The 12,436-nt window shown below is 40.7% G+C and overlaps 1 protein-coding gene across 3 annotated transcripts in view; it reads left to right on the top strand.

Moving 5' to 3' along the window:
• Window positions 1-12,436, top strand: part of DNAI1 (dynein axonemal intermediate chain 1) — a 136,287-nt gene that overhangs the window by 34,544 nt on the left and 89,307 nt on the right. For all 3 annotated transcript variants that reach the window (XM_085042523.1, XM_085042522.1, XM_085042524.1), the window contains exon 12: window positions 120-163. In XM_085042523.1, the coding sequence (XP_084898649.1) occupies window positions 120-163 (44 nt within the window). The remainder of the gene's footprint in view (window positions 1-119; window positions 164-12,436) is intronic.

Here is a 12,436-nt window from a genome sequence, read left to right as displayed (position 1 = left end):
CAGACTGTGTGCAGTCCTGTGAGAATGGACTCTGAAGTTAATGTGTGAAACACTGTGGATTTCTGTGGAGCTACATGGTTAATAATAAATGCAATCTTATATATATTTTCTCATTACAGGAATCCAAAGTACAAGGACCTATTTGCAGTGGGGTATGGCTCTTGTAAGTATTAAATGCAAAAGAATCATTGAGAGATTTAAAATATTTAACGAGTTCACTGAGGTCAATTCAGACAATCCTCTGAGGCATGGATTGCATCTCATAGCAAGGACTCACCTAATTTCAAATCAGTAAATTGAGATTTAACTCAATACAGAGATTAGGCTTTTCTATTCTATGACATGAACATTCAGAAATACATAGGCGTGACAGCAATTATTGTAGGACTAACACAAATTTAAAACAGGATAATATGATACATAATGGAATTGTTGAACTATTCTGCTTTTTTTTTGGGATCTGGAGAACAGCGATACACATGGTTTCAAAAGAGTTTAGATAGGTTCAGAGAGGACCAGTTTGCTATTGGAGGGATAAACCATCTGAAACAGTAAGTTGATAGCTGTAGGTTGTTGGAAGCTATGAGTATGTACAAGGGGACAGACCTGTATTTGCTGAGATACTTAAAAGTGTAAGATACTTGGCTACAGTGGCTACAGGGACCTTTGTTATCATCCCAAATATGTCTTTCTTATGTCTTTCTCTGTGCTCTGACAATGGAACCAGATGGGTTGTCTTCATTTATACTCGTAAAGAGTATGCTCTGTTTGCAATATTGCAAAATTTCATCTTCCTATTAAAATTACATTTTTCTCTTGACTTTCACTCCATCTGAGCTCTGGAAATGTTCCAGTTAGTTTGCCAAGAAGCCTAAATTGGCCTGACACTCTCTTTAATTCAGCAGGCAGCAGCTATTCTAAAGAACAGATTAGAATCAGCTTTTGGAAAAGAAAGCATGGTGTGAAGCACTCAGGATGTCCTTGCCTTGTACAGCACAGCAAAACCTTGTTGTTCTCACATCCCTGTGCTCAGAGAGTGTAGTAATTTGGCAGTGCCTTCCCACTGCCCTGCTGGCCAGGTGGCAGAGGAGAGATACAAGCTCAAGGCAGGTAATCTCCCTGCTTAACCTGTTCAAGCAATTGTTCTAATTCTGTATGCTCCATACACTAAGCAAGACCAGTGTGCTTTCTGGGTTGTGCAAAAGTATTTGTTAGTTATGCTAGGGTATATGCCAGTATTTGTTAGTTATTGTGCCAAAGGCAATACAGAGATGCAGAGGGAGGCAGACTTGGCTTGCCGTGTAAGTGGACAAGAGATCCAGAAATCTTCTTATACCATTTTTATAGAGGACAGAGGGCCTAGGTCTTCTCAGCCAGCTGTAGCAAACACCTGAGAGCTGAGACTCTGCTCTAAACTCTCCCTGTAGTTAGCAGGGAGAGGTCAGCACATCCACAGGCCACCCCTCCTGATGTTCAAGGGAGGAGCTAAGTGGCCCTCTGGAACGGGTGATCTGTCCTCACAAATGAGCCAAGACCGAGCTCCTAGCCTGGATGCCTGTCTCTTAGATGACTAAAATGAGGTGAAATGAATCCAGCCCAGAGGGAATCATCCTAGAGTCACACAGTGGCTGGGATATCTTAGGGTCTGCTGTGACCATAATTACGTCACCAGTCTTTTGTGCAGCAGGCATTTGGGAGCTCTGCCAAGATACAAGTAACACATTTGTCCTGCTGCCCAAAGTATACTTTTTGAAGCAAAAGATCCTTTGTTTACTGTGGGTCGGTACCATTTCAGAGTGGCGTGTTCTTTACAGAGAGGGCCCTAGCCTCTCTCTTGCTTTTGTCCCCTGTTTCTGCCGTCTTCACCAGTGATTTATTTGGATGAGGTTTCTGATGCTAACGGTGTTTCTTTGGCATGAGACAGGCTCTTCTGAACAAGGAAATATTGTCATAGTAATTTGCAATTCAGGGTTTATGCTGTCTGGCTTGAACTAATTTTTATTCCCATGAGGAGGAGCTGTTTTTCCATTTTTGTTTTTGCATAAATGAGATTGCTGGGTTTCTGGCTACACTGACAGCCTACAGTGCAGGGTTCAAAGAGCCCCTAGTGGGTGTTGGGCTTGTGTTCTGCCTTGCTGATGAGAACACTATGAATACAATCTCAGGTCTTTGCCATCACCTCAGTTCATGTTCCAAAGCAACTGTGCTTCTGACAGCCTTCAGAGATGGCTTTTTATGTGCAGCTCCAACTGTCAGCACATGAGCTGAGTAGGGAAAAACATTGTCTCCACAGCCAATGTATTTTATCCTACAGTTTCTTTGGATATAATGGATGTAACTCGCCCCTCACAATGATGTGTGAAGAATATGGACTCACACACAAAGCACTGCAAATCTGAGGTATTTGGCAAAGATATCTTCTCAGTTCTTCACAGTCTGAAATAGGGCTTCATGTAGGCAGAAGTCAAGCACGTAAAGACACATACACTGTTCTAGCTTTCTTGTGTGAAATCAGCATAAGCAATGCTGGCACAGGGTCCTTACACTGAGGTGACTGCATCCAAAGTAAGAGTTCCTCAACTTTGTGATCAAACTAAATCAGTGTCAAATCCAGACCAGAGCTTTCACAGAGCTGGCATGTAATAGATGTCCTGAGGCTCCCGAAGCTGAAGAGTAATGTTGGAACATGGAACATGGAATAGCTCTGGTTGCACTCTCCTACAACATAGAGACAGGTAAACTCAGGGAGGCTGAGCTGGGCAGTCTTGTATTTTCCCATTTCTCAAATGAAGTGCCCAATGACCATGGATAGTCTTTTATTTACTGCTCTCTACTGAGTGAGGCTGATGGATGACTAGTCACTGCAATAAGGATATTCCCAAACAGGACATGCTCAGGGTGCTTCAGAAGGAACAGGGAGAGGAGAAAATGAACCAAGTGCCTTTTACAGCAAGGTACAGCCTCTTCCTGTTTGTCTCTCTACTTCATAGGCAATTTCTGAATCAGGCACTTTAATTAGAGATTAGAATCAAGAAAATTACTGGTAGCAAAATTACTCACAAAGGGAAAAAGTCATTCTGCAGGGACTGAGAGGATATGCTTGGAGATATGCTATTTTTCTCCCCCTCTTTTTCTACAAGACACCTCATTTTCCTCTGTCTAGAAAACAAATAGTGGAAAAAATAATTAGTAGTGAATTCCCAATCCACTACTCACTCAAAAGATTTAATAAAAAGTAAAATCAGCTTCACATTACACCACTTCAATTTGTACACAGCCTGTTTCAAGCCCCAGAGATTTGTTCTAGGCCAAATGCTTTGTTTTCTAGTAAAATATTTTTCAGCCAAATATGAATTTGAGAGGCACAAGTAAGGAATTGTAGAATCATAGCTTGGTTTGGGTTGGCAGGAACTTTAAAGATCGTTCAATTCAAATCCCCCTGCCATGGGCAGGAATGCAACCCACTACATCATGTTGCTCAGGATATCATACCAGTGCTTGAACACTTCCATGGATGGGACATCCACAGCTGCTCTGGCCTGTGTGTCACCACTCTCACCTGTTCTACTGTCTCACCATCTTCACAGTAAAGAATTTATTCCTCCTATGTAATCTAAACTCTTTCAATTTAAGAAGGTTATCCCTTGTCCTATCACTATCTGCCTATGTAAAAAGTCACTCTCCTTATAAATCTTTTTTATAAGCCCACTTGAAGTACTGGAAGGCTGCAGTGAAGTCTTCCCAGAGCCTTCTCTTCTCCATGTTGAACAACCCCAGCTCTCTCAGCCTGTGTTCATAGTGGGGGTGCTTCAGCCCTCTGATCGTGCTTGTGATCTCCTCTAGACTCTCTCCAACAGGTCCATGCCTTTCTTGGCCTGAAGACTCCAGAGATGATCATCAGTCAGTGTAAAACGGGATGGAAGGTACTAAATGTTGAGGAGACAGGGGCTGAAGAGTTTGTTGTGATGATGGTGGCTAAACCTTGGCTCCCCCACCCAACTTATTGTATATTAGGATTGAGAGCTCTTGCACCCAATGAAAAATGTCTCTTAATGTCTCCCAGCTCTCATTCACTCCTTTATCTCTTAGAGTGTTTTCTCAAGGGACCACGCACACTAATGCTCTAAACAGCCAAAAGTTCAGGTTCTGGCAGTGAAACATTTTTTAATCCAGCTAGTGGGTACTCTGCTAATTCAATGCCATGTAAGTTTTAAAATCAAATCTTATTATATACTTAACTGGATGCTGATTGAATGTATTCATACTTTTGTTAGCATAGTTATTTTATCAGTCATACTGACAAGTGGGATGGCAGTTTTGCCAAGGCATTTACCCTCTCCTTAGTTCTAGGGATCCAGATAATACGTGCGATAATTCAGCAGGACTGAAGTCCTCACACTGAGAGAAGCCCACTGCACACAGATAAGGTCTGTGATCATTAATTCATGTTAATTACTTGTTAGCTGCTCCTGAAGTGTAGATAAATCCTTCTAGTTTTCTATGAGATCTCAGTCAGATTACAGAAATAACAATTGAGTGCCACGGAACATCCTGAATTGGAAGTGACCCACAAGGATAATGGAAGCCAAACTCCTGGCTCTGCACAGAGCCATCCGCAAGAATGACACTGAGTGCCTGAGAGCATTTTCCAAATGCTTCTTAGGCTCTGTCAGGCTGGTGCTGTGACCACTTCCCTGGGGAGCCTGTTCCAGTGCCCAGCCTGTTCCAGTGCCCAGCCTGTTCCAGTGCCCAGCCATCCTCTGGGGGAAGAACCTTTTGCTGATATCCAACCTAAGCCTCCCCTGACACAACTTCAGGCCATTCCCTTGGATGCTGCCACTGTCACTACAGAGTGATCAGTGATCAGTGATCAGTGCCTGCCCCTCCTCTTCACCTCATGAGGAAGCTGTAACTGCAGTGAGGTCTCCCCTCAGTCTCCTCCAGGCTGAACAGACCAAGTGACCTCATAAAGCTTCTCCTCATAAAGCTTCCTCTGAAGCTCCTCATAAATCTTCCCCTGAAGGCCCTTCACCATCTCCACTGCCCTCCTTTGGACACTCTAATAGTTTTATGTCTTTCTTTTACTATGGCACCCAAAACTGCCCCCAGCACTCGAGGTGAGGCTGCCCCAGTGCAGAGCAGACTGGGACAATCCCCTCCCTTGTCCCTCCTGGTTGCAGGGGCTCTGCTGACTCACATTCAATTTCATATCAACCAGGATCCCCAGATCTCTTTCTGCAGGGCTGCTCTTCTTCCTCTCGTTCCCCAGTCTGTCCGTACATCCATGGTTGCCCCATCCCAGGTGCAGAATCCATCACTTGTCTTTGTTAAACTTCATAACATTGGTGGTTGCCCATCTCTCTGATTTGTCAAGGTCTCTCTTGCAGGGCATCTCTGCCTTTGAGGGAGACATTAGCTCCTCCCAGTTTATAATGAGCAAACTTGCTTAAAAATCCTTCGAGTCTTATGTCCAAGTTCTTAATGAACATATTGAAGAGCTCTGGGCCCAAGATGGAGCCCTGCAGAATCCCATCAGTGAGCAGCTGTAAGCCTGGTGTGACCCCATTTACTATAACCCTTTGTGCCCTACCCATCAGCCAGTGCATGAGGTCATTATCTATCTGCAAGCTGGACATTTTGTCCAGAAGGATATTCAGGGAGCCCAGCTATTTGATGCATTAGAAAGTAATAAAAAATAGAACTGAAAATAATTTCAGAAAGTTATTAGTCCATCTCCATGTGAGATAATACTTTATTTAAAACATGGTTTGAGGTCTAAACTTAGCCCACCTAATGATGGTTGCATGCACTATAATTCCTGTCATTGCTGACAGCACAGCCCTGTAGATGAGAGGCAAGCCTTGTGACAAGGACAGAAATGTATGTTTGAGAAGCAGAACCTTTAAAAGCCTGAAAACTTTGATTTAACAGTGTAGGCTGTGGGCTTAAGAAGGCTTGGTGTTACAAAATGTGCCAGGTGTTTGCTTGTGTTTTCTTCTCTGCAGTGGTAGATTTAAAGGTTGTTATGCAGGATGTGGAACATAGGCTGGAATGGATTTACATAACAAGCTGCAGTTAAATTTGGTATTTTCTGATGAATGACCAAAGCACTTTAAGTAAAAGCACCAAGTGGATTGAGTGCTGCCTAAAAATTCAGATCTTTGAAGCAGCTCTCAGAAAGTCTCTTCCAATATGTTTATATATTTAAATTATGTTCCCAGAACAGGCAGAAAAGACTCCTGGGAGCTGAAATCCCTACTAATCTTTCTCTAAGCTACATGAGTTTATTTTTATATTGGGAATAGAGATTTAAGACCTTGTCAGACAGAGAAAAAACATTTTATTTGCTTGGATGAAATTCTTTGTCTAGTATAAGGCTGTGTGCACATGCAATTCATGTGAGGGGACTGCTCTGGGGAGGAGGGGCTGGCAGGTCCCCAGTCACATAGTGGACCAGGTACAGCAGTGACTGTCAGATTTCTTGTACTGCACAGTGAAGCTATTGAAGTTTTCTGAGTCAAATACTAAAAAAGGCTGATAGAGATTCATGTGGCCCACACACCTCACTCAAAACGAAGTTCATGTTGCAGTCTGGATTCAGTTTGGTCTTTGGCATATGTTTGTATGCTATAACAGATTCCAGCTTTGGGAAAATGTCTTCATGTTCATTCAGTCATGTGCCCAGCGTGCAAGTTGATAAAATTAAATGCATCTTCAATGGTAAAAGACCCATGAGGTTTGTTCTCTGTTTTTGGTAACAGGATTGAGAACTGCGTTGTACCAACATAGCGTCTGAGTGTTTCCTTTTAGATGTGTATGTATTTTTTTATTGATATTTTGGATATTGGTTCTTTAAATTGAAAGACTGTGCCCTTTTGCAAATGCTGGTGATGCCAGTTATTAATGGTAGTTGGTACAAGAGTTACAGATATATGAAGATCAGTAGTGAAATTGTATTGAGGGGAAAAAAAGAAGAAATAAAACATAATGGTTGCATAGTTGCCAGTGATTTTAGTTGATTATATTTTAAGTTGCTACTGTAAAGGGATATCACAATACAGAAAACAAGCATCAATAGAATAAGCAGAGAGAAGAATTAAAAGGGAATTTGTAAGTATTATTTGTGAATTGCTGTAGAACATTTGTATGGGCACTGAGTATCCCCACAATCAAAAAGGAACACCCTGGAGAACTTGGGCTTGCTGTGTACTAATTTATGAGTGCTGCTTATGCTATGTGACTTTTTAATAGCTATAAGGAATTTTCCATTAATACTTATGTTAATTAAAAGAGGCTGCTGGGGAATAAAATAGGAAATAAAATGTAGCAATCAGATGTCTCTTAAGCAAGCATATCAAAGCCATTGATAGCTAGGTCTAATGCTAATCTATTATTTTATCTATGAAATCACTGCTGACAAAATGTTTTGATGAGACAAATATCTGGGAGGTCTTAAGAAATGGAACAATCAGTCAAAGAGCAATTTAGATCCCTTTGTAGCAGAATACAAGGCATCAATCTGTGTTATGGTGTTCTAAAAAATTCAAGCTGTGCAGCATTTTTGGGACCAATGATTTAAAAAAAGGTTTGTGAAGAAACCCCAATGCTGAACTTCATTAGAGTTTCTTGGATCTATACAGAAGAAGGGTTGCAAAGGAGCTGAGGGCTAGAAGAACTTTAAAAAGCAGTTTTTAATTTGATGCTGAAATGACTATCCTGGAAAGGCGTGCTCATCACTGGTGATTTGCCAAGGAGAAGGGTGACAAATTGGGAAGGGTTCAAAAAAGTAAGAAAGAATGATCTAAGAGCAGGGCGACTGACCTGGGAAACAAATTGAAGGAATTTGGTTTGTTCAGCTTGTCAAAGAAAAGCTTATTAGGTCGTTGGATTGTGGTCTGTTAACTCCCTGTATTGGGAAAGCAGATCATGTAACAAAGGGATCTTTAATCTGCCAGACAAATGATGTAACAAGATCAAAGAAGAGCTGGGGCTACATGAATCAGGCCAGACAATGTGTGGCTTCTTAATAGCAGATGAGCAATTGAGAACAATTAATTTTGGCATGTGGTAAATTACCATCCTCTGGAAAATGTAAAATGTGGAAATTTTGAAGATAAGGTATTTGTTCTCTGAAGTTTTGGTCTGTTGCAGACATGATTTCTTCATTTAAAGAAAGATTTAAAGTAGTGAAATCTTGTGTCCTTGATGTCTTATATTCTTCAGGATTCTGCTTTATTCACTCTTCTAACCTATTTAGGGGCTTCTTTCTGCACTGTCTCCTGTTTGAATCTTCAAAGTTCATTTTCAAAACACCTATATCCTCCTCCATGGTCTGACAGTCTTTGAAATCAAAGTGGAATCACCTAGTGGAATCAGTGTTGGAAATTTAAGTCATCGTGCATCCGGTTTATTGAGATAACAAATTGTGGTCAATTAAATGTAATTACACTGAAAATTACACTTTAAAGTCTCTTTTCCAAATACCAAATATCTCTTACTGCATATGCAGGGAGAGAAAGGACCTATTATACTGTCAACTCTGCTAGTAAATATAACCTAATAACTATAATACATTAAGTGAATCACATGAAAGATTAATTTCATTTGGAGATTTAATTACTGATTTGAAATATAATTTCTGTGAGCTTTGCCTGGTTTTCCTAGCCTTAACCTTTTAATACATGTAATTTTCAGTCAACTCACAATATCAACTTTTGCTGTAGCGTTTTGTTATGCATGAAACAGTAAAGAGCTCTGCTGGTGTGCTTGGGGAAAAAGATGTATTAACAGATTTTCTAAAGCCTTGGGATCAAAGGAGCTGCTCAGCTATCCTGTTGTGTCTCCCGTGCATTGCAGGCCATTAAATTCCACCCACTTACCTCTGTGTAGCCCAGTTAGTTTCATTAGTGCATTTTTATCCACAGGAGACAAAATATTTGTGTACCATTTACCTGTTCAATAAAACTAGTCTGACACCTTTCCTTTCTTAGCTTTGTCTCTGGAAATGGCTCCATTTAAGTTACTGTGGGAATTCTTCTTTTAGCATTTGCACAGCAGAATCCAAGGATAGACAGGTTAACTCTCTTTGTCATTGATGTCAAGGGGATGGTCTTGTCATGAAAATTAGGCAAAAGACTTTCTTCCCATCCATACCGAGACACCCCTTGGCTCAGCAGGGGAAGATGGTCAACAGATATTGAGGATAGGCAAAACAGTTCTAAACACTCTTTCTTAAAAGGATCAATTTTTGCTTTATTTTAAAGATTCATTTTCCCATATACAGATGTTCTTATGCCTGTATCACGTTAACACTATTTGCTTTTTTATTTTGCGTTCCCTCCAAATACTAAAGTTACATTTTTATCATAGCTTGACTTTTCCATAGCAAAAGTCTTGGAATCAACTCTATCTCTGACATTCTAAGTAGCAAAAGATTTGTCAGGCCCTGAGGCTGATGGTCCCAACCATCTTCACCATCATCTCTTCTCAAGAGCAGTGGGATGAGCCCTGACATCCCACTGAGTCCCTGTACTGCTGCCTATGTTATTGTGCTTGGGTATCAGCTCCTTATCTCTTAGGGAGTAGCAAGTGATTCCTGCAACCAACCCTGACACGTGACCTGTTTCCCTGATAATCCAATGCTTAGGTCAAAAAATAGCAAAGTAAAATCTGGATAAAACACAAGCCAGCATTACTTAACTGTAATGTATTTACTCATGCCAGATACCCAACTATTTTTCCATTTCACTTTGTATTTTAAAGAGCTTGGTTTCCTTCTGTTTGCTTTATATTTCATACTTAAAACCTCGATATGGGATACAAAGCAGATTTCTTAATCTGAGTGCTTTGACTTGTATCTGAGAGATAACAGTAGTAAGACCAAAGATCCAGCCTTCATTTAACTCTTTGCATTAGAACTTTGAGGATGAGGTTCAGTAACTTGGGTAGATTCACAAAAAATAAGTATTTTTGAAATTCCTTTTACCTTACGATAGGTCAGATTTGTGCGTCACTTTCTTCAGAGGAATTCCAGAGAGTCCATGTAGGAGAAGACTAGATGAATGAATTTGTTTGGCTTACATAGTGCTCTGTAAGTGTATCAAACCTGATGAATGCCGGGAGGCATAAGATCTGTTTAAGACTTGTGCAGGCACATGTATTAGTTTAAGGGAGAGTTTGGTGTGCTATGGATTTGTTCTGGTTGCCTCCCAAGAAAAGGCTCTGGATCCAGTGACCTTGAGAGGTTTTTCCATTTGCTCTGTTTGTCAGATGCAATTGTGGTTGTGAAATCAGCCACACAGATAAGAAATGCTGCTGTCTCTGTAAGGTATATTTATCAGTGAATGCCTACTTTGCTGTGGTTAATCAGCTATTAAAGCTCAAAAGTTTTTAAATCCTTGTTAAGAAGATAAAACTATTGTTAATCTGTCATGACCACAGAAGTGCAGCCTCTCTAATAAAGTGTTGCTCTTGAAAAACTCAATAATATAAATAATTTGTGCATAATTCTGTTACAATTTTTGAAAAGGTTACTGTTGCAGGCTTAGATACGATTGGGTGATCTGCATTGTTCAGTTGCATTCAGAGTCTTTCAAGAGAAGGAGGTACTTCAATTAAGGTGAATCTCTGTTTGGAGGCTGCAATTTGGCAAGTGGTTCCCTGGGAATAGGAGAGGGATTTTAGGGGTCTTATTGGAAGAATTCCATGGAAACAGGTCCTGCAGGGAAGACGAGTTTGAGACGGTTGATACTCAAGGATCACTTCTTCTAGGCTTAAGAACAATGCATGTCGAGGAGCAAGCAATCAGGCAAAGCAGGCAAGAGACTTATGTGGATCAATAAAAAACTGCTATCATTCCAGGCATAAGCAGGAAACACACAGGAGATGGAAGCAGGGACAGGCTGCTTGGATTGAATATAGAGATGTTATCAGAATAAGTAGAAATGAGACAAGGAGGGCCAAGGCCAATCTGGAATTAATTCTAGCCAAGGATGTCAAGAACAACAAAAAGGTCTTCTTCAAATACATCAATAACAAAAGGAAAACAAAGGATAATGTGGACCTGTTAATGGAGGGAGGACTGCTAAAGAGAGGGTTCAGGCAAAGCAGAGTTACTGAACACCTTCTTACATTGGTCGTCATTGACTAGAGCAGCCCTCAGGGATCTCTGAGGGTGAAAGAATGCTGGAAACAAGACTTTCCTTTGATCATGGAGGATTGGGTTCGAGAACACCTAGGCAACCTTGACATCCACAACTCCCTGGGGCCTGATGGAATGCATCAACCAGCACTGAGGGAACTGATGGACACCATAGTGACACTGCTCACATCGTCTTTGACAAGTCGTGGCAATCAGGAGAAGTGCCTGAGGACTGGAGGAAAGCAAATGTCACCTCAGTTTTCAGAAAGGGCAAGAAGGAGAACCCAGGGAGCTACCAGCCAGTCAGCCTCACCTCAGTCCCTGGAAAGATGGTGGAATGCCTCATTCTGGAGGCCATCTCTAATCATGTAGATGAAAAGAAGGGGATCACGAGTGGTAAGCGTGGATTCATTAAGGGTAATTAATGCTTGATCAACCTGATTGCCTTCTATGATGAAACAGCTACCTGGATGGATTAGAGAAGTGCAGTAGATATTGTCTGCCTTGGCTTCAACAAGACTTTTGTCAGTTACACCCTGGAGTCACATTGTAGTGCGGAAAATTATCAAGAAGAACACATACCATAAAGAACACATATCATGCAAAATTTCCTCTGAGCATTCTCTGTATGCCTTGATCTGCCCCTTGTTAAACTACACGCAGTAGCCATCCTTAAAAGCAGGGCTGTGTATGTAAATAATTTTTGTTACAAACCACTATAGGTAAAATATCTCTATATTTGTATGTAGTAGCTGAAAAAGTATATTAACTAATAATTGTTTCTTTTAGTGGATGCCCTTAAAGCATCCACTTAAAGTCTGTGGGACAGAACTTAATGACACAGGAAGTGATAGAATACTTATCTTCTTGTCTATGATAAAAATAACATATTTTAAGTTGTGTTACAGCCAACGAAAGTATTTATGATGTCTTCAGCAGAGTTATTTGATGTATGAAAGTGAGAAAACAGGACGAACTACAAGTGGGAGAGGTAATACTTTTAAGCATTGAGAGTTTATCTCTCAATGAGTAGGTAAATTTTATTTCGTAGGTAAGAAATTTTTCCCTGAATGTGGCATGGTATTGCCAAATCTGATCATTCAGAGGTGACAAGGCATTATGAGATATTAGAAATTGAAAGGCTTGACTTCTTTTTGTTTTCACTCTCTAATTTCAGGGTAGAGTCTGGTGTTTTAAAATCTGCCTGTATTGCCATGAGGGCTAGCAGTGTTTCAGTTTGAAACAAAGCAGAAGCAGAACTTTGTTTAAATAATAAAGCTGAGGCTTGAAAAGAAA

This window comes from Lichenostomus cassidix, chromosome Z (genome assembly GCF_008360975.1).
Source record: "Lichenostomus cassidix isolate B80296 chromosome Z, HeHo_3.0, whole genome shotgun sequence".
Classification (NCBI taxonomy): Eukaryota; Metazoa; Chordata; class Aves; order Passeriformes; family Meliphagidae; genus Lichenostomus; species Lichenostomus cassidix.
Note: the sequence above shows the minus strand (reverse complement) of the source record. Positions and strands in the feature narration are given on the sequence as shown.